Source organism: Schistocerca americana, chromosome 7, assembly GCF_021461395.2.
Source record: "Schistocerca americana isolate TAMUIC-IGC-003095 chromosome 7, iqSchAmer2.1, whole genome shotgun sequence".
In the NCBI taxonomy this organism is placed as follows: Eukaryota; Metazoa; Arthropoda; class Insecta; order Orthoptera; family Acrididae; genus Schistocerca; species Schistocerca americana.
Window position 1 is genome coordinate 377,063,849 of NC_060125.1, and position 22,396 is coordinate 377,086,244.

Sequence of the window (22,396 nt, forward strand, 5' to 3'; positions counted from 1 at the left end):
TGTCGTCTACTCCAGGCATCTTTTTTCTTTAGGTCTTCCAGTGCTCTGTCAAACTGATCTGTCAGTATCTTACAGGGGTTGGACAAAAATACGGAAACACCAAAAACACATCACATTACCATGCAAAGTACAGTGTAGGGAATCCTCAGGATTTCAAAACAGCTTACAGTGGTCTCAAAATGGATAAATATAGGTCTTATATAGTTTTCAAGAGAATCCTACACCATTCTTCATGCGAAATAATAGCACGTTCCGGGAAGTATCATGGAGTTGCATAGCTATCATGCATACTTCTCTCCAAAGTGTACCACAAAGACTCAATAATATTGACAGCTGGTGACTGTGGTAGCCAGGGCAAGTGCTACAATTCATCGTGGTGCCAATAGCAGTACTGGACAATGCGAGCCGTGTGAAGGGGGGCCCTCGTCTTCTTAGACATTGTCATCATAGGGGAACAAACACTGTACCATGGTATGGTCTGATCAGCCAAATGGTCGCGTAATCCTCGGCAATAATGCGAACTTGCAGAGAACTCATGGGTCCTATGAGAACTACGACATGGCTGCCAAAATCATAAACGAATCCCCACCATGTTTCATCCTTGGGACATAAGCTCGGGTAGAGGTTGCAAACAGTGTGAAGCAAGACGCATCCGACCAAATTACTTTCTCCATTGCTCCATGGCCAGATTTATTGTCACTGTTGCTGTGCATTGCATCACTGGGGATTGATCTTGAAATTCCAGCTCGCCCTGGAATTCTCCGCTGACAGGGTTCGCGAGTGTGTCACAATCCTCTTCAATGATCGCCCGTCACGATGGCTCAACTCACACTTTAATCCACGTTGCGACTTAGTGATGATATTTTCCCGCTTTCCTTGCATGTAATATAAACCTTCGATAGGTGCCTCTTGAAACGCCAAACAATTCGGCTACCTTTGTTACGGAAGCACTCGCCATATGTGTTCCAACAATTTGCCCACGTTGGAGTTCACTTATCTCCAGTATAATGCACTCACAATTACACAGAACACTGTTCTGTCTACCACTGACACTTGCAACACGTTGAGGACTTTGCAGAGGTGCTGGTCATGCTCAAATACAGCAGCTTAGTTTGCACGCTTTGCTAGCTTCTACATTTACGTTCAAGCATGTATGAGGGTTATTCGGAAAGTAAGGAACGATCGGTCGTGAAATGGAAATCGCAGTGAAAATCCGATGAAGTTTTGCACTGGTGTGTTTGGCAGTGTTTCTAGTATGCCCGTCGATCGCATTACATCGTTCTTTTTAGTTCTGAGCACAGAAGGAGCACATAAAGATACCTAGAACAGTAGTGTCTCTCGCCAATTATGAGGGTCTGGTGAGAAATTTCGCCTGAAGCTATGCAGCCAACATTACATAACTGTCGTGCGTTTTCTTCTTCAAGACAATTCTCAGCCGCATTCTGCAGGGGCAATGAAGATGCTCCTGCATCTTTTTCAGTTGGAAATGTTTGATTACCCGCAATACAGCTCGTAGTTGTCTCCCTCTGAGTTTCATCTCTGCTCACATGAACCTCTGTCTATGAAGACAACATTTTGGCACAGACAACGAGCTGTAAGCCAGCTTGGAGAATTGTCGGAAACCACAGGCGGCTGCCTTCTATAACGAGGGTATTTGAAAGTTGGTACAACGCTACGTCAAACGTCTAAGTCGGATCAGCGATTGTGGAGATAAGTAACTGGAAGTTGTAGCTAACTGTTGCAAATAAAACAGTTTTGATTTTCACTGTGGTTTCCATTTCGCGACATATCGTTCCTTACTTTCCGAATAGCCCTCGTATTTCTCGCTATGTTTCCATATTTTCGTCCAACTCCTGTATCTCACATCTATCCTTCATGTACGTCGTCTTCAATTCTTATACACTGACGGAAAAAATCGCAGTAGCAAGAAGGAGTTAAGCGACGGAAATGAAAGTTGGTAGGCGTGTTTCTACAAGTGAAAGATGATGTCTATTCAAACTTCGCGCCAGTCGTATGCGAGTGGCGTTAGTAGCTTGGCTCTGAGCACTATGGGACTTAACATCTGTGGTCATCAGTCCCCCAGAACTTAGAACTACTCTAACCTAACTAACCTAAGGACATCGCACACATCCATGCCCGAGACAGGATTCGAACCTGCGACCGTAGCGGTCACGCGGTTCCAGATTGAAGCGCCTAGAACCGCACGGCCACACCGGCCGGCAGCGATAGTAGCGCCACGATGAGGAAGCAAATTAGATTTCCTTTAAATAAACGCTGTAACGATCACGAGTGTCAGTTGAAATTGGAAGTGATGAGTTGATGTTAATCAAGAATGCCTTTAAGGTGACAAAGACGCAAGTATCAGCACCTCAGTGAGTTTGAACGCGCTCGTGCGTTAGGCTATGAGAAGTTGGATGTTCCGTCGGCGACTGTACAGATAGACTTGGCAGGAATGTAGCCACTGTACATGACTGTTGTTAGCAGTGGTCACGGGGATATACTGTAGCAAGGCGATCGGGTTCGGGATGGTCACATGGTACTACCGAGAGGGTATACCATCGTGTTCGGCTTATGACTCTGGCACATCATACTGCATCTGCAGCAGTAACTTGAGCAGCAGTTGGCACGACAGTGACACAACGAACTGTTACAAACCTGTTACTTCATAGACAGCTCCTAGCCATACGCGCTGTAGCGTGGATTCCACTGACCCCAAACCACCACCATTTGCGACTTCAGTGGTGTCAATTGAGAGCTCATTGGAGGATAGGGTGGAGATCCATTCTGTTTTCTGATAAAAGCTTGTTTTGACTCAGTACCAGTGATGGTCGTTTGTTGGCTAGAAGGAGGTCAGCTGTGGTCCTGCAGCTACCCTGTCTGCGTGCTAGACACACTGCGTCTACATCTAGAATTACAGTCTGGGGTGCGACTTCGTATGTCAGCAGGAGCACTTTCGTTGTCATTGTGTGTTGAATAGACCGCCAGAGGCAGAGCACCTCGTGTTCCTGCTGCTAATAAGGCGAGTGCACCATTCGTTTGTTATATATTTTTACAAACTTCCAACAGGAGCGACTTATTTACAAATACATGTGTATTTACTAGATTATTTTTGTAATTTCTTGTGTGTTCGAGTGCTTACTAGGCACAAGCTTTTATTTTAATAACAGCGTAGTGTACGGTATGGCCATTGTTATCGACCCTCGTATCATATAGGTTAGTGTAATTCAGTGTCATTTAAACCATAGGTGAGAGAGCACTTCGAATACCTGCTGCTAATTAGCCGAGTACACCATTTGTTATTTACATATTTTTACGAGCTTCGAACAGGAGCGACTGCAGTAATGGATAGGAACTGTGATTGCTGTGTGCAGATGCGAGCTGAGTTAGGGACCCTTCGCTCACACCTCCAGGCTGTGTTGGCTTCTGTCACACAGCTTGAGGCTGCTGCCAAGGGGGGTCAGACGCAGGGATGTGAGGGACGTCGAGCACATCCCACATGTCCCCTGATTGGTCCAATGCTGTGGCTACCCCAGGTACTGCTTGTACTGAGGTTGACCCTTACCTGTGGTCAAGTGAGAGAGCATTCCAAAGCCTGGCAGGCAGTGAAAAACTTTCTGAGAGGCCGATCGTTGAGCCTCCCTGGTTCGTTTGACGAACAGGTTGCGGGCGTTATCTGTGACTGACAATGTCTCTGAGTCTCAGTCGTCCACCCTGTTCCAGTGGAAGCTTCTTGGCCCGCAAGGTCTGGGCATTCACAGAGGGTGGGTTTGCTGGTAGTTGGGAACTCTGACGTTAGGCGCACAATGGGGCCGCTTAGGAACGGAACATGGTTGCCATGCAGGGGAAGGAAGCCAGTGTGCTCTCCATGTGCGTATGGGGGGGGGGGGGGGGGGGGGAGTCATTCCGGATGCGGAAATGGTGTTTTCGGATGCCATGAAGAGCACAGAGTGCAGCCAATTGCAGGTGGTGGCTTATGTCGGTACCAATGACGTGTATCGCTTTGGATCAGAGGACATTCTGTCTGGTTTCAGGTGGCTAGCGGAAATGGTAAAGACTGCCAGTCTTGCTTGCGAGATTAAGGTGGAGCTCACCATTTGCAGCATCGTCGATAGAACCGACGGTGGTCCCTTGGTGCAGAACCGAGTGGAGAGTCTGAATCAGAGGCTCAGGCGGTTCTGTGGCCGTGTAGGCTGCAGATTCATTGACTTGCGCCATTCTGTGGTGGGTTTCTGGGTTCTGCTTAATTGGTCAGGAGTCCACTACACACAGGAAGCAGCTACACAGGTGGCGGAGGCTGTGTGGAAGGGACTGGGATGGTTTATGGGTTAGAGACTCCCAAGGAACCACAGAAAGGGCGTTCGTCTAAAAGGGTACAGAATGAGAGTTTCACTCTGCAGCGGAGTGTGCGCTGTTATGAAACTTCCTGGCAGATTAAAACCGTGTGCTCTCCTGCGAACCTAGCAGAACTAGCACTCCTGAAAGAAAGGATATTGCGGAGACATGGCTTAGCTACAGCCTAGGGGTTGTTTCTGCTATGTTCGCAGGAGAGCTTCTGTAAAGTTCGGAAGGTAGGATACGAGGTACTGGCAGAAGCAAATCTGTGATGACGGGTCGTGAGTCGTGCTTGGGTAGCTCAGTTGGTAGAGCACTTGTCCGCGAAAGGCAAAGGTCCCGAGTTCGAGTCTCGGTCCGGCACACCGTTTTAATCTGCCAGGAAGTTTCATATCAGCGCACACTCCGCTGCAGAGTGAAAATCTCATTCTGGAAACATCCCCTAGGCTGTGGCTAAGCCATGTCTCCTCCACATCATTTCTTTCAGAAGTGCTAGTTCTGCTAGGTTCGCAGGAGAGCTTCTGTAAAGTTTCGAAGGTAGGATACGAGGTACTGGCAGAGGTGAAGCTGTTCGGACGGGGCCTGTGTCCTGCTTGGATAGTTCAGTTGGTAGAGCACTTGCCCGCGAAAGGCAAAGGTCCCGAGTTCGAGTCTCGGTCCGGCACACAGTTTTAATCAACCAGGAATTTTTTTTTAAAAGGGGACAGTTAAAACACAGTAAATTAGTTGTAGAAACTATTGGTATTGTAGTTGTAAATTGTCATAACTCTGTAGGGAAAGAACCAGATCTCCAAACCCTAATAGAAAGCACTGGAGCTCAAATAGTTATAGGAACAAACAGCTGATTAAAGCCGGAAATAATTTCAGCTGAATTTCTTTGAAACGATCTAACAGTGTTCAGAGGGGACAGATTAAACACAGTTGGTGGTACAGTATTTATTGCTGTCAGAAGTAGTTTGTCTTGTAGTGAAATTGAAGTAGATACTTCCTCCGAAATAGTATGGGTAGAGGTTATACTTGACAATCGGACTAAACTGTTAATTGGATCGTTTACCGATCTCCCCATTCAGAAGATATAGTTGCTGAAGAGTTCAAAGAAAACTTGAGTCTCATTTCAAATAGGTACCCCACTCATAAAATTACAGTCGGTGGTGACTTCAGTCTACCCTCAGTATGCTGGAAAAATTATACGTTTGAAGCCGGCAGCAGGCATATAAAGTCATCCGAAATTGTACTGAATGCTTTCTCAGAAAATTATTTTGAACAATTACTTCATGAGCCCACTCGAAGCCGGCTGGTCCCGGCAGAGGTTCGAGTCCTCCCTCGGGCATGTGTGTGTTTGTCCTTACGATACTTTAGGTTAAGTAGTGTGTAAACTTGGGGACTCATGACCTTAGCAGTTAAGTCCCACAAGATTTCACACACATTTGAACAATCCACTTGAAGCGTAAAAGGTTGCGAAAGCATACTTGACCTCTTAGCAACAAATAATCCTAGACAAACAGTGAGTATCGTGACGAATACAGGGATTACCGACCACAAGGCAGTTGCTGCTAGGCTGAATGCCGTAACACCTATAACCATCAAAAAGAAACGCAAAATATATGTATTTAAAAAAGCTGATAAAAACGCTCCTAACGCGGTTTTAGGAGACAGTCTTCACTCCTTCCGATCTGATCATGTAAGCGTAGAAAAGTTGTGGAATGATTTCAAAGAGATTGTGTCGACAGCAATTGAGAGGTATATACCACATAAATTAATAAGTGATAGTACTGATCCCCCATGGCACACAAAACGGGTCAGATCGCTGTTGCAGAAGCAGCGAAAAAAGCATGTCAAATTTAAAAGAACGCAAAATCCCCAAGACAGGCATAGTTTTACAGAAGTTCGAAATATAGCTCGTACTTCAATGCGAGATTCTTATAATAATTCCCATACCGAAACTCTGTCTCGAAATCTGTCAGAAAACCCATAGAGATTCTGGTCATATATAAAGCACATCAGTGCTTGCGAAACACAACTAGCTCTTTATACTCATGAATTAAAGAGAGTGCTATCGACAGGGGAGGTCAAATTGATTATATATTTTTAGATTTCCAGAAAGCTCTCGACACCGTTCCTCACAAGCGTCTTCTAAACAAACTGCGTGCCTATGGAATATCGACTCAATTGTGCGACTCGATTCGTGATATCCTGTCAGAAAGGTCACAGTTCGTAATAATAGACGGAAAGTCATCGATTAAAACAAAAGCAATGTCCGGTGCTACCCAAGGAAGTGTCATAGGACCTCTTTTGTTCTTGATCCATATTAACGATAAAGGAGAAAATCTTAGTAGCCGTCTTAGTTTGTTTGTAGATGATACTGTCATTTACTGTCTTGGAAAGTCATCAGATGACCAAAACGAATTGCAAATTGATTTAGATAAGATATCTGCATGGTGCGAAAAGCGGCAATTGACCCTGAATAAATAAAAGTGTGCAGTTATTAACACGAGTACTAAAAGAAATCCACTAAATTTCGATTACGCGATAAGTCACACAAATCTGAAGGCTGTAAATTCAACTAAATACTTAGGGATTACAATTACAAATATCCTCAACTGGAGCGATCACGTAGATAATGTTTCTCCTCCGATTGCGAAAACATTCTGTTGGCACCAACCTATGTAGTGAGCAATGATCATCACGATAAAATAAGAGAAATCAGGGCTCGCACAGAAAAATTTAAGTGCTCGCTTTTTCCGCGCGCCGTTCGATAATGGAACGGTAGAGAGACAGCTTGGAGGTGGTTCATTGAACCCACTGCCAGGCACTTCATTATGAATAGCAGAGTAACCACGTAGATGTAAATGTAGATCACATGCATCCTAAGTGCAAATGTGTACCTCAGCCTGGTGATTCGACCTGTTGTGCTACCATTCATGAGCAGCGTTACAGGGGGTGTTCTTCGACAGGATAGCGCTCGCCCACATGCCGCTGTTGTATTCGAGCGTGCTTTATGGAGTGTCGACATGTTGCAGTGGCCTATTCGATCACCAGATCTGTCTGCAATCGATCACATATGGGACGACAACTCTGGCATCATCCACGGTCAGCATTAACCGTCGCTGTATTGTCCGACGAAGTGCAACAGGCATTCAGCTTTTTTTTTTATTTTTCGTCATTCTTCTGACTGCTTTATGGTTTGATGCGGCCCGCCATGAATTACTCTCCCCTTCATCTCAGAGCAGGACTTCTAATCTACGTCCTCAATTATTTACTGGACGTGTTCCACTCTATCTTCCTCTACAGTTTTCACCCTCTGCAGCTCCCCCCCCCCCCCCCCCCTGTCTCTTCTTCTTGTCAGTGTTTTGCTGATATCCTTTTCCTCGCCGATTCTCCGGAGAACGTCCTCATTCCTTACCTTGTCAGTCTACCTAATTTTAAACATTCTTCTCTACCATCACATCTCAAATGCTTCGATTTTCTTCTTTTCCGGTTTTCCCACAGTCCACAATTCACTGTCATACAATGCTGTGCTCCAAACGTTCATTCTCAGAAATTTCTTCCTCAGATTAACATCTATGTTTGAGATTAGTAGATATCTCTTCGCCATGAAAGCCCTTTTTGCCAATGCTAGTCTCCTTTTTATGTCCTCCTCGCTCCGTTCCTCATTGGTTATTTTGCTGCCTAGATAGCAGAATTCCTTAACTTCTTCTACTTCGTGATCATCAATTCCGATGTTAAGTTTCTCGCTGTTCTCATTTCTGCTGCTTATCATTAGTTCCTTTTTCTTCGATTTACTCTCAAACCATATATTGTATTTATTAGAATGCTCATTCCAACCGGCAAATCCTGTAATTCTTCTTTACTTACGCTGAGGATAGCAGAATCATCAGCGAATCGTATCATTGATGCCCTTTCACCTTGAATTTTAATCCCACTCCTGAATCTTTATTTCCGCCATTGCATCTTCAACGTATATATTGAACAGTAGGGACGAAATACTACATCCTTTTTAATCCGAGTATTTCGTTCTTGGTCTTCCACTCATATTGTTTCCTCTTGGTTCTTGTACATTTTCTGTATTACCCGTCTTTCCCTGTAACCTACCCCTACTTCTCTCAGAATTTCAAACATCTTGCACCATTTGATATTGTCGAACGCGTTTTCCACGTCGATAAATCCTGTGGATGTGTGTCGATTTTTCTCTAGTCTTATTTCTATTACCAACCGCAACGTCATAAGTGCCTCTATGGTGCCTTTACTTTTCCTTTCCTTTATCTTAGTATCGGTTGATAATGTGCCAGTATTTCACATTTGCAATGGCTTATCTGGCGTTTACATTAACCTATAATCTTTCAGTGTTAACTATTTACACTACTGGCCATTAAAATTGCTACACCACGAAGATGACGTGCTACAGACGCGAAATTTAATCGACAGGAAGATGATGCTCTGACATACAAATGATTAGCTTTTCACAGCATTCACACAAGGTTGGCGACGGTGACGACACCTACAACGTGCTGACATGAGGAAAGTTTCCAACCGATTACTCATACACAAACAGTAGTTGACCGGCTTTGCCTGGTGAAACGTTGTTGTGATGCCTAGTGTAAGGAGGGGAAATGCGTACCATCACGTTTCCGACTTTGATAAAGGTCGGATTGTAGCCTATCACAATTGCGGTTTATCGTATCGCGACATTACTGCTCGCGTTGATCGAGATCCAATGACTGTTAGCAGAATATGGAATCTGTGCGTTCACGAGGGTAATATGAAACGTCGTGCTGGGTCCTAACGGCCTCGTATCACTAGCAGTCGAGATGACAGGCATCTTATCCGCATGGCTGTAACGGATCGTGCAGCCACTTCTCGATCCCTGAGTCAACAGATGGGGACGTTTGCAAGACAACAATCATCTGCACGAACAATTCGACGACGTTTGCAGCAGCATGGGCTATCAGCTCGCAGACTATGACTGCGGTTACCCTTGACGCTGCATCACAGACAGGAGCGCCTGCGATGGTGTACTCAACGACGAACCTGGGTGCACCAATGGCAAAACGTCATTTTTTCGGATTAATCCAGGTTCTGTTTACAGAATCATGATGCTCGCATCCGTGTTTGGCGACATCGCGGTGAACGCACATTGGAAGCGTGTATTCGTCATCGCCATACTAACGTATCACCGGGCGTGATGATATGGGGTGCCATTGGTTACACGTCTCGGTCACGTCTTGTTCACATTGACGGCACTTTGAACGGTGGACGTTACATTTCAGATGTGTTACGACCCGTGGCTCTACCCTTCATTCGATCCCTGCGAAACCCTACATTTCAGCAGGACAATGCACGACCGCATGTTGCAGGTCCTGCACGGGCCTTTCTGGATACAGAAAATGTTCGACTGCTGCCCTGGCCAGCGCATTCTCCAGATCTCTCACCAATTGAAAACGTCTTGTCAATGGTGGCCGAGCAACTGGCTCGTCACAATACGCCAGTCTCTACTCTTGATGAATTGTGGTATCGTGTTGACGCTGCGTGGGCAGCTGTACCTGTACACGCCTTCCAAGCTCTGTTTGACCCAATGCCCAGGCGTATCAAGGCCGTTACTACAGCCAGAGGTGGTTGTTCTGGGTACTGATTTCTCAGGATGTGTGCACCCAAATAGCGTGAAAATGTAATCTCATGTCAGTTCTAGTATAATATATTTGTCCAATGAATACCCGTTTATCATCTGCATTTCTTATTGGTGTAGGAATTTTAATGGCCAGTAGTGTAAATATGTCACATAGACCAGTGTATTTCCGAAATTTCAAAACTCTACATGAATTATTTTTTGGTGTTGTGATTTTTTTCATGAGTGTGTTATAGTGCACTATTCTTGCTTCAGGATAGGTGCGACCACGCAAGAAGATTTCGCGCCAGAGCAGCAGCTACATCAAGGTGATCCTCTCGTGGAAGATCCTCCCTCTGTGTATGACGATCCGGAAACCGCCGCCTACACCGATAGGGTTTCAAATGGCGCAGTGGGCTGGCAGAAAGACACCCCGGTCTTCAACGATTTCTCGTCTCTGTTCGGACCGGTGCCCCAGGACGCGGCCGACTCTAACCTCTTCAAAGGGGCTCCGTTCCAGGCGACGGGCGAGGTGACCGTGGTGTACGCGGCGGACCTGAAGAACCTGAAGGACACGCTGCTGGTGCTGGCGGCGCTCGCCGTGCTGTGCTTCCTGCTGGCGGCCGTGCAGAGGGCGGTGGACGGCGCGCGCGCTCGAGCCGGCGCCAGGGCAGCTCGCGGCCGGCGGCGCTGCCTGCTCAACGCCTGCTTCAGGGCGGGTCGCGACCGCCAGCGCCCGCCCCAGCAGAGCCCGGACGACGGCGACTTCTTCTGGTGGGACACGGAGACCTCCTGGTCGGAGGCGGGGAAGCCCCACAGCGGCGACCTGCCGCCCCCGTACCCTTACCCACCCACCTACGAGGACAGTCTCACCGTCACCGTCACTCCCAACTCCAACTGTGACGGGCAGGCAGACAGCGCGACCCACGTCTGGCACCAGCCCGCCAGCGTTCACCAGGCCAGAAGGCAACCTGACGCGGTCAACAACCCACGCGTGTCGCGCTCTGCTGACGCGTAACGTGTCTGTCCTAGTAGTCTTATTTAAAGTAGTTGGCATTCGACAGGCAGCGTGCTGGACTGCTTCCACCATAAATACACCAATCGTGCCTGGTCAAAAATAACTGCCTGTTATTCAGTGTGCCCCAGCGGGAATGGAATGGTCAACATCTGAGGATACGACAAGAACGATCATTAGGAGCAAAAACCTTCTTACGTTTCTTCGATAGAAGACATTTAATGCACAGGTTGACCAACAAGCCCTTTAAGGGGTGTAGGACGTAAACGGGCCGACTTGGAGCACGAGAGGCACCACAGAACGTTTTAATTTCCACTGTCTATACTTTTACAAATAAATTCATAAAACTTTGACAGCATAACCAAGAAGGATTCAGGATTCATACTCATAGCAGTGGAAGCTCAAAAACGTAACAAAAGACATTCTTTTTACATGTGAAATTTCATCATTTTTTTCACTTACTACTGGCTGCATTTGTTGCTATAGGTACACTTTTCTTCCTAAGTAAGAGAGATTCTTCGATGACTTTTGCACAGCATACAAACCATAGTTACAGGTGTATGAAACTCTAGAAGTTATTTAATTTATGAAAAAATGAATCAACTGTTACATTTTAAACTTCATGTTTAGAAAAAACTCAAGTTTTATAGTTAATTATCTTAATTTTTACCACAGTTTTTAAGAGAGTTGGAAAATTCCAGATTTTCATACACATGTAACTACTGTTTGTGTGCTATGAAAAATTCATCGAAGAATCTCTCTTACTTAGGAAGAAAAATGTACCTATAGCAACAAATGCAGCCAGTAATAAGTGGAAAAATGATGAAATTTCACATGTAAAAAAAGGTATTTTGCTACGTTTTTCAACTTCCACAGCGATGAGTGTGAGTCCTCAATCCTTCCTGGTCATGGTGACAACGTTTTATGAATTTATTTGTAAAAGTATAGACAGTACAAATTAAATTGTCCTGTGGTGACTCTCCTGCTCCAAGTCGGCCCGTTTGACGTCCTGCCCCCTTAACATTTGAAAATTCAGTACTGAATAATGTAGGTAGAGAGACACACATTCATGAAATGACATGGGGTGTTATTGAAACCAAAGAAGTGCACAAAGTGACCAACAGATGGCTCTTCATATGACACAAACGCCATAATTAGCATAAAAATTGATTTTTTACCAAAGGCGATGTTTTTTGTAACAAATACTCAGCATGGTGGTTGTTATTTATCAACAATACCTGTAGATGAGGGACAATGTTGTAAACAGTATTGCACAGCTTGCCAGTACTTATCTTGAGAAATTTACCTCAGTTGTTGTCTTTTAGCATTGCTAATGAGGTCGGACTGTTGCGGCAGACCTGAGACTTCAGACAGCCCCACGACCAGCAATCACATGGACTGAGGTCTGGGGACCTGGGAGGCCAAGCACGACGCAAGTGCGACTCTGTTACCAGATGATGTGCGCAAGAGATCTTTTACACATGTAGCGATATGCGGTGCAGCGCCACCTTGCATAAAAGTCGTAACGTCCAGCAGGTGTTTATTGGGCAGGCTAGGGACTGTGCGATTCTGAAGCATATCGTCGTACCTCGCACCCGTCTCTCTGACACTTTGAAAAGCAACACCCCGCATTTTCTCGAAGAAAAATGGCTCGATCACGAATGATGTGGTAAATCCACACCGCATTGCATCTTTGTCGGCATGTAGGTGGGAGTTCATGACAGTTCTAGGGTTTTCGGTAACTCAAATTCTGCACTTGCGGGTGTTGACAGACCCTCAGAGTGTGAAATGATCTTGTCGGTCCACAACACGTTAGACAACCAATCGTCATCTTCCTCCGTTTTACCGATCGAGGTGACGCAGCCGTTAGCACACTGGACTCGCATTCGGGAGGACGACGGTTCAATCCCGCGTCCGCCAATCCTGATTTAGGTTTTCCGTGATTTCCCTAAATCGCCCCAGGCAAATGCCGGGATGGTTCCTCTGAAAGGGCACGGCCGACTTCCTTCCCCGTCCTTCCCTGATCGGACGAGACCGATGACCTCGCAGTTTGGCCTCTTCCCACAAACAACCCAACCCAACCCTCCGTTTTTTTAAGTGCCCACATCTCAAATGCTCTCCACGTCACTAATTCGATGGCTACACGTTCATGATGACGCTGGATCTTGTACGGATGGCATTGGAGGGTATGCTTTTGTGTTCTCCAAACAATAGTGCTAGGAATGGTGGTGCGACGTGCGACTTCACGAGTGCTGATTTCACCATCTGGAGATGAACTCGCTAAAGGCTCCATTTCTTCCCGGGCTGTCCCAGCAGCAGTATCACTTGTGTCTGGTCAAACACTATGGAGCCAATCGTCTAAACAAACGTGACTTAGAACTTCGTGATCACTTTCTTCACAGCGACACTTGTCACAGGACCCTTATCTGTTTGAATACGCTTCTTATGGCGACAGGATCGTAAAGCTGGCGTACCGGATTCTCCATTCTGATAGTAAAGCTTCACTAATAGTGCCTGTTATCGTAACGTCAACATGCCGCGATCGCTAGAGCAACTAACTTCCTGTCTCGCTACTGCTCATTTTATGCACGTTTCTCACTGACGTGTTGCTGTCCAGCGCCATCTGTTAGCCTGTTTTACATTCACTTTTCGTTTCAATAAAAATCCTATGCCAGTTCATTTACCTCTCTACCTATGTTATTCCGTGAATTAGTGTATTTTCCAAAGTCAACAGACTTCTGGGTCACGTGTGCATTCTTATCGTACACGGCACATTATAGCTGTGCCAGTTTTAAAATATGTTACTTTTCCACCAAAATTGTTGAACTAAATTTTCAGAAGAAAAATGACAACTTCGAAGAATACCTGCTTCACGCAGTGTGGTGAAACTCTGGTAAACAATCTACTATCGGTAAAGTGTGAACTGTATTCTTTGATAACAGCTGGAGCACTGCTGCCATCGCAGAAGCCGTAAGGATACACCATATCTACGTATTCTTCTTTAGCGTAGGTGTGTGGCATTTCAGCTGTCTGATACACTCAGTTCCTCGCACTAATTCACTCACAACACACTATGGACAAATGCGAATTAAGCGGACTACTTTATGGCACAAGGACATCCCGAGAAAAGAGGTTCAAAGCAACGAGTCAGCTTCAGGAAAAAGAAAACGTCAAAGAGGTTGGGTGGGTAAGACACACATATGTGCATCACTAGCCCAAAATCAAATGTACACTGAATGTGTTCTATTTTGAACCCATTCAGAATAGGGTACATGTCAATATAAAGTTTTATGTTTCAAATGAGCGTTCGTGTTATATCCCTAAATACTAACTATTCCACTTTTGTCACCCTACATGCGTATTAAACATATGTAAAGATACGCAAAATCCATCATTTTAGGTCGATGTCATCTATGGAAATGTCAGAAATTAGCATGCTGGCCATGCAGTGAACTTCCACAGAGACATTAACTAACAATCAAAATGACATGGAAATTTTTAATGTAGTTACAAAAATGCTCAATTTTGTCAACAGAAGACTTTTATATTTCATGCTGTGAGAATAAACATTTCTGACCATACTATACGTTTCTATAACTCTAGAGTATTGCATAAGAGTATACATATCTATTTATTTATCAGAAACCATGGGAGTCCGCTTCAAACCTCTTACCCGCTTATTGACACAGGAAGACAGCCAACTGCCTCCTACTTTCCATATATAAAATGAAACATTGTTTAGTCTTATCCCTAACCCCATAATGTTCCGGCTTCTGCAAAAATATTGTATTATCAACTAAATAAAATTCTTTCGTTAAATCAACGAAAGCGCCTACCTACTGTCCTGCTCCTATTTTAATGCTAGTGACTCACATGCAAACAAATAAGTAGCATTTTCAGTCGGAAATCTCTTCCTGAAGCGAAACTGGGAGACTGACAGCAAATTATGTTATTTAGTTTTTCCACTACTCTCCTATACATTACTTTCTCTAAAACGTTTGAAAACATTGGTAGCAAAGAAATTCGCTGGTAGTGAACTATGTTATCTCTCTCGCCCCTTTTATTGAGTGGTTTCACTAACGAGTGTTTCAAACCCTCAATAAACTCAACACAACTGAAAGATACGTTGCATTAGTGATACGGTGAGTAGATAACTAATTTATGGTGCACATATCATAATCTTACTCGAAATCCAATCATAGTCATGGGAACCCTTACTCTTTGCTGATGTAATAATTGATGTAAGTTCATCTTTGTTTATTTTCTGTAGCTGCAAGTGATGTAGTTGTCTCAGAATACCATCTGTCGAGAATTCCACATATTTGCCTGTACCAACAGAACTTCCATTTAACTTACCGACTGATGACAAGAAGTGATTATTAAGTATTTTGAACGACACTGGTGCATTACTAACAGTTTCATTCTCACACAAGACTGGTGTAGTACGTTGAGCACTAACATTCTGGCGTGATACCTCTTTCACAATGGATCAAATAGTTTTAATTTTGATCTTAAATCTTTCTATTCTCTTGTTTCGGCGTTTTTGATGACATTCGTCAGCACTTTGCATTATCTGTAGTTCAGTTCTGTACCGGGTTCTGCCTTTTCCTTTACATTATGATACAGCTCCCGCTTCCACCTACATGATATTATAAAGCCATTAGTTATTCAGGTACTTGGTTTATTAGTACTGCATCTGTGTCTGAACTTTTTCTGTGCTAGGAAAGAGGTATTAAAGGAAGTGAGAAAGATCTGAACTAAACTGTTACATTTGTCGTTCAAGTCGTCTCTATTGCAGACTTCTTCTCAAGTTAGTCCTTTGCAATCGACTTCAAATGTGGACTTGCGAGTAGACTCATATATCTAAATCTGTGTTGAAACGTTCACACAAACCAGTTTCGAACATGTTACTGTGTTGAATTGAATGTCATAAGCTGAAATCTTTCACAGCTCCTATTTTACTTCAAACGTACATACGATGCGAAAAAGAGCACGGGAATATCTATTAGCGAGCTTCCACAATATTTAATACTCCGATTTCGAACTTTAAAATTCGAACAGGTGCATCACTGCGTGCATATGCTTATGATTTGTTACCGATATAAAAGAGGTCTACCTAGAATCGAAAACTTGTTGATTAAGTACATCGAAGACGCTATCAGTTTTAAGGGCCACGTTCGTTGTCTAAATACCCACAATTTGCGCTTGTCATACTGCTTCGTCAGACAACCTTCTCTCGAATCATATCTGTAGCTTATCAAGAGTTCGTGTTATGAAACCGAGGAATAAAATTACTGCGCAGAGCTCACAACTAAACGTCACGTAGAAGCCTCGGAAAGACCACGGCGTACTGTACTACAACCGAACAGAAATGACCTTTACTAATATTCATTGCTACGAAATGTAAGAGGGTTGACATAGAGTAATGCTAGACAAGATGATTATGGGAGAGTCAGGGCCTTAGACTAGGGCCTTGTATTCCGATACAAAAATCAATAAGCTGCTGGTATTCATAAAAAACTTAGTATCCACATAAACTTTAAAAAAATGAATGACAACGTTTTCTAGTTTGATTCCATCCTTCTTTACGACGATGAAATGAATCAACAAATGGCTGCCACTCAGTTTCCTTATGCAGCAGCAAGTTTGGAGAACTGAAGAGAAAACAGCAAATATTCACACTACGGCTATTCCCATAGAAATACAGTGTACAGGGTGTTACAAAAAGGTACGGCCAAACTTTCAGGAAACATTCCTCACACACAAAGAAAGAAAATACGTTATGTGGACATGTGTCTGGAAACGCTTACTTTCCATGTTAGAGCTCATTTTATTACTTCTCTTCAAATCACATTAATCATGGAATGGAAACACACAGCAACAGAACGTACCAGCTTGACTTCAAACACTTTGTTACAGGAAATGTTCAAAATGCCCTCCGTTAGCGAGGATACATGCATCCACTCTCCGTCGCATGGAATCCCTGATGCGCTGATGCAGCCCTGGAGAATGGCGTATTGTATCACAGCCGTCACAATACGAGCACGAAGAGTCTCTACATTTGGTACTGAGGTTGCGTAGACAAGAGCTTTCAAATGCCCCCACAAATGAAAGTCAAGAGAGCTGAGGTCAGGAGAGCGTGGAGGCCATGAAATTGGTCCGCCTCTACCAATCCATCGGTCACCGAATCTGTTGTTGAGAAGCGTACGAACACTTCGACTGAAATGTGCAGGAGCTCCATCGTGCATGAGCCACATGTTGTGTCATACTTGTAAAGGCACATGTTCTAGCAGCACAGGTAGAGTATCCCGTATGAAATCATGGCGGTGAATCGAGGAAGTACAGTACATACTGACGAAACTAAAATGAGCTCTAACATGGAAATTAAGCGTTTCCGGACACAAGTCCACATAACATCTTTTCTTTATTTTTGTGTGCGGAATGTTTCCTGAAAGTTTGGCCGTACCTTTTTGTAACACCCTGTATATGTATCCAGGTCAAATCCCTCACGAACACTGGAAAAGAGCTTCAGCACATCATTTATTTTTATTTATTTATTTATTTTTTTACTTAGGTGTTGTCACGGGGTATCTCTACTCGTTCCGCCGATGAAGCTCTCTTTCATTGTGTTATTTTAAATTTCATTCTCTTCAAACATTTTCATACATTTTTTGTAATTATTCAGTATAAGAGTAGGATATGGTAAAAACTTATTAACTAATAAATATAATCCTTACGAACATATTAGTACCATATACTCGTACTGTATTTAGTATTTGTGGGCACTTTCAATTCAAGTCTTGAATTTGTATATTACTTTTGCAAAGTCCGTCATAGGACTGGGTCATTGTAGTAAATAACAGTTTGCTTTTAGTTTTGTTTCGCTTTGTCGACGGATTTGTAATTTGGACTATCAAATTATCAAACACTGTAACTTTAGAAAATCTGATTGCGTATCAGACAACGGAGAGTGCATCACTTTACAGTGAATATCAAGCTTTCACAACGACGGTACCAATCACAATATTAGCATGAGAGTGATTACTTCACGATTAGCTGAAGCTCGAAGCATTGGTGATACGTTTTCTCTAAGCATAAAATATTCGTGTCATAAATGCCTGTTTTGTGACTCTTGCCTGCATTGTGAGAGTCTGACTCGAACTTCACATTGATAGCAAACCCTGAACGAAGACACATACCGCAGAGTCTGCCGTAACTGCGAAGTCCATAAATATATTTTGTGCTATGGTGTGCGTGAGCTTGGAAGCGGTTCTGCTTGTTTATTTTATTTTTCTCAGCTCTGGACATAGGTCTGACAGAGTAAATGTCAGTACAAAGCAACTACAATGCCTCTGTGGACAATGGTATATTCCGCGTATTGCTCACGTAGTCGAGGCAAAGGAGCCATCCCTACATCTAGGCCGCATATTTGTACTACAATGCGAGATATTCGCTAAAACGGTAGCAGTTCGTAAGGTATTAGATACTGCAAGACATTAATACCAAGGGGCTTGTATTCCACGCCGAGATACTAGCTCAACAAAAATCTTCCTCCTCTTATTGTCGACTCAATGGAAAATAGTCTATTTAACAACAGAAATTTGTCAGCACAAAAGCTGTTCTACAAGGATTCAGATTACCAGATTCGTGTATTAGAGCCACAAGTAGTATTAGACCCAATGTTAGGCTTTCGCTACCTAAACGAAACCCAAGGCTTGTCTATAGTCATTCTTCAAAGAAAAATGATGGTTGTTCTTATTGGAATAACTGCTGTCACAGGTGTGAGAAATTCATGCTGCCCAAGCAAGTAACGGATATGACAGCTGAGCTTAGGGTCACATAACAAACGCTTCAGTATGCAGAGAAACATCTTAACGGTCAGATCACTATTCTCTCTTATTCCAGTTTAGCGCTTGAATTACTGAGAAGCCTCTTCAGTGGACGAAACCATCATCCAGTGGCACACGACATAATGAACTTGATATTAAATCTCAAAGCTCGGAATCAGAATTTTAACTTGTGCGGGTAAAACCTTGTGGAAATGAAACGGTGTACAAACGCGTCAAGGAAAGATGGACCAGCTGCAGAATTTTTTAAACGTTCTCAAACTAACAATCAGACAGAAGGGGAACATGGAATGACGAGATTCACCTATATACAAAGCCACATATTGTACCGAAACAGACATAAAAACACCATTGCTCCAGACGATTCATGAACACTACAGCACGTCTCACGTTTAACGACTGCTATACGTACGAGGAAACACCTACATCACATTGACTTGGTGCCATCCCTTCTGCGAGAAAGAAAAGAATGGCAAACACATCTTTTGCTTGTCTGAACAGATGCTGTACTGCAACTCGAATACCACAAAATCTGGTCAACAGCTGGTGCTCTCTGCCGACTTCTATAACATTGCTCCTATGCCTGAAAGACCACAGAGCAAGGTTTCCAAAACAAGGGGTCGCGTACGTTATTGAGCCTCGTTTAATGATCTGGAAAAATGTTTTTCGTGATTTTTAACCTTGTCCCTCACTTTCGACAACAGAGTTAACATTGTTGTGTGGTAGAAGATGAAGAACTGTAACCGTTCGCTGTTACCAGCCACTGGTAACAGTGTTTCACATTTTACTGCAAACAGTTACAGTGCTTAGTAAAGATAAATTTTAAAATTCGTTTATTGTGGCGTTGTTAACTCTACTGCTTCTACTCTCGCCAACGTTTAAAAGCCGGCATATTTTATGATGAACTCCAGTCAGGTTCCAAAATGGCTCTGAGCACTATGGGACTCAACTGCTGAGGTCATTAGTCCCCTAGAACTTAGAACTAGTTAAACCTAACTAACCTAAGGACATCACACACATCCATGCCCGAGGCAGGATTCGAAACTGCGACCGTAGCGGTCTCGCGGTTCCAGACTGCAGCGCCAGAACCGCGCGGCCACTTCGGCCGGCGTCAGGTTCCAACAATCGCGCTTGCGGACTAGTTGTGTTGAAAATGAGAGGAAACGTTGTCGAACGGTTGGTTACAGTTCGTGACCCGTTGCGTTTAGTCAACCTTGTGCAAGTCTCGTCTTCTCTGCGTACCTATGGTGTCATTAAAATTATTTGATAGTTGACACTTCACGCTTTGTGGTAGGTTTCCTCCATTCAGAGCGCTCAGTGTCACAACCAAACCGTTCGCGGTTGCCAAACTGCCACAACAATTAACAGACTTCCAGTTCCCTGTACGGATTTCTTTCTTGATGTGTTTGGATTCCGAATACTGGGTCTGAACCTTTTATTTCGTCTTTCATCTCGTGTGATAATTACACACAACGATGTTAACGAAATACAAGCGTTTCATACTCTGTACTAACCAAACACTACTGAATCATTCCACGCAAAACGAGATTCAGCGTCATTTATAGAGTTACCATAATCACAGACGTTGGCTTCGCACGACATTGCCTGAAACATACTTTTCGAACGCTGTCAATTAATTAGTTGTGTCTGAGACATCAGTCATAAAGATAATACGCGAGTGTTTCCCACGGTAATGGCAAAGCATAGTTGTTAGTGAATACATTGGCGTATAGAAGGTCGAAGGTTCGAATTTCGTCAAATGTAGAAAAAGTTTTATTTTTCTAAATTTAGTCGGAAGAGACAGCTTTTTTTTTTTTCTATTCAGATAATTGGTTTAAACGCAACTTTTTTTATTTCTAATACTTTGTCGAGCCGTATTCATCATCGTATCGGCTATTATTATTCTTCCTATCATTCTTTTTTCGTTTGGGATTTACTTGTATCGCCTGTAATCAGTAGCCAAGTGCCAACCAGTACTGCTGATGCGTGGGTAACGCGGCACCCCGTGTAGGCAGTGTGAGAATGGTTTCAGGTGACCAATAACAGCAAGATACTAAAATCTGCTTTTACTGCTAGCAACTGAACTCTTTCTGCGGAAGATGGCTATGCAAACAGACGTAATGTGAAATGTTTCTGTCTTGAGTTTGCTCATAGAGGTTAGCCTTAGACGCTGTGAACAAAGTGGTCGTGATTTTGGTTCTGCTGCAGATTGCTGATCGCCGTTTTCTCGGATACATTGCATATGACGATGTTTTGGTTGGGTTAGGAAATGTGACGTTACGCGTATTTATGCAAACTACTCTGTTTCCCAGTATTGACACGAGGTAATATGAATTTATTGCATGGCTGAACGCTATGGGGCTCAGGTCCCAGAGAGCTGTCGTTCGTATGGCCTCTGTGCAGCGGGACAATGCTCAAAGACATAGTGGAGTGTCAGACAAGCTGAAATAGACTGAGGATAGATAAAATATGAGTTACTATTCTTTGTATCACGTGTGGTAGTTTGTGAATCATTATGCTGAAGTCTGAAGTGTTTTGAGTTGAAGTCTGAACTGTTTTGAGTTGAAGTCTGAACTATTTTAAGCTGGTGAATATTTCATGTATTGTGATCACAAAATGGACTCAGTTTCCACATATCTTTGATAATTATTTAGTTTGGAGATTTTGCTACCATTCTCGTAACGCTCTCAGCGTTAACTTTGCTGCACATGATAAGGATATTTTCTATCTGTATTTTAACTGAATGTTGTAGACCACTTTTCGTTTATTCGAGATGTTCTTCCTTGATAAACGATATCCAACATAATTCTCTGTAATCTAACATCAATTACAGACGTTAGAATAGAAACCTTTTTATTAATTATTCATTTATCTTTTATTTTATATTTCTGTGTACTTTATTAATTTGCAAATCTAGCCAATGCATAGACGATTTGACAGCAGAATCACAGCTACGGTCACCATTTGGAGCGAATTAGCTGCAGGGAAGGAAGCAGATGTGCGCGGCTCGACCTTATGTTGGCATCGAGCTATTCTTTTTAAACAGAGCCGTGAACAGTCCAAGTACCTAATGGACGACTAACCACGGGTAAAGTCGCAACTGATTTGTTCGTATGGGTTGCTGTTTAGAAGAGTTACTCAGCATCAGTAGGCCTAACGCTTAGGTAGTGTCGCAGACGCGAGTTTAAATTCAGAGCTACTGCTGTTCAGTAATTGGTCAATAGAAATCAGCTGTCGACACAGTATCTCCAACTTCCGGCACGCCTCACGACATCCGTTACCAAGATTGCTCTGCGTTTCACATTAACAACATTTGTGAAAGTGACTCGGTGTGTTTGTGTATCGCCTATAACCGAGCAGCAGTCGGCAGCGGATGTGACAGCACTCCAGCGGCAAGGGACAGACCTTAACTATCAAGTAATTTTAATCGGACTATACTCCTACTTACACCCATTTGAACCAGCTTACTGTAGTCAAGTCTTAGTCTCCTTCTACAGACCCCCCTTCATCCTCTACACTTCCCCACATTACCTTAATGATAATTCCTTTATGCCTCTGGATGTGTCCTATCAACTGATCCTTTCTTTTAGTCAGGCTGTG

General features: G+C 43.6%; 1 protein-coding gene across 1 annotated transcript in view; it reads left to right on the forward strand.

The window, feature by feature from the left end:
* LOC124622953 overlaps positions 1–10,952 on the forward strand; it is a 46,879-nt gene extending 35,927 nt beyond the window's left edge. Inside the window, exon 5 of the mRNA XM_047148743.1 lies at positions 10,211–10,952. Within this exon, the coding sequence (XP_047004699.1) occupies positions 10,211–10,952 (742 nt within the window). The remainder of the gene's footprint in view (positions 1–10,210) is intronic.
* The last annotated feature ends 11,444 nt before the right edge of the window (positions 10,953–22,396 follow it).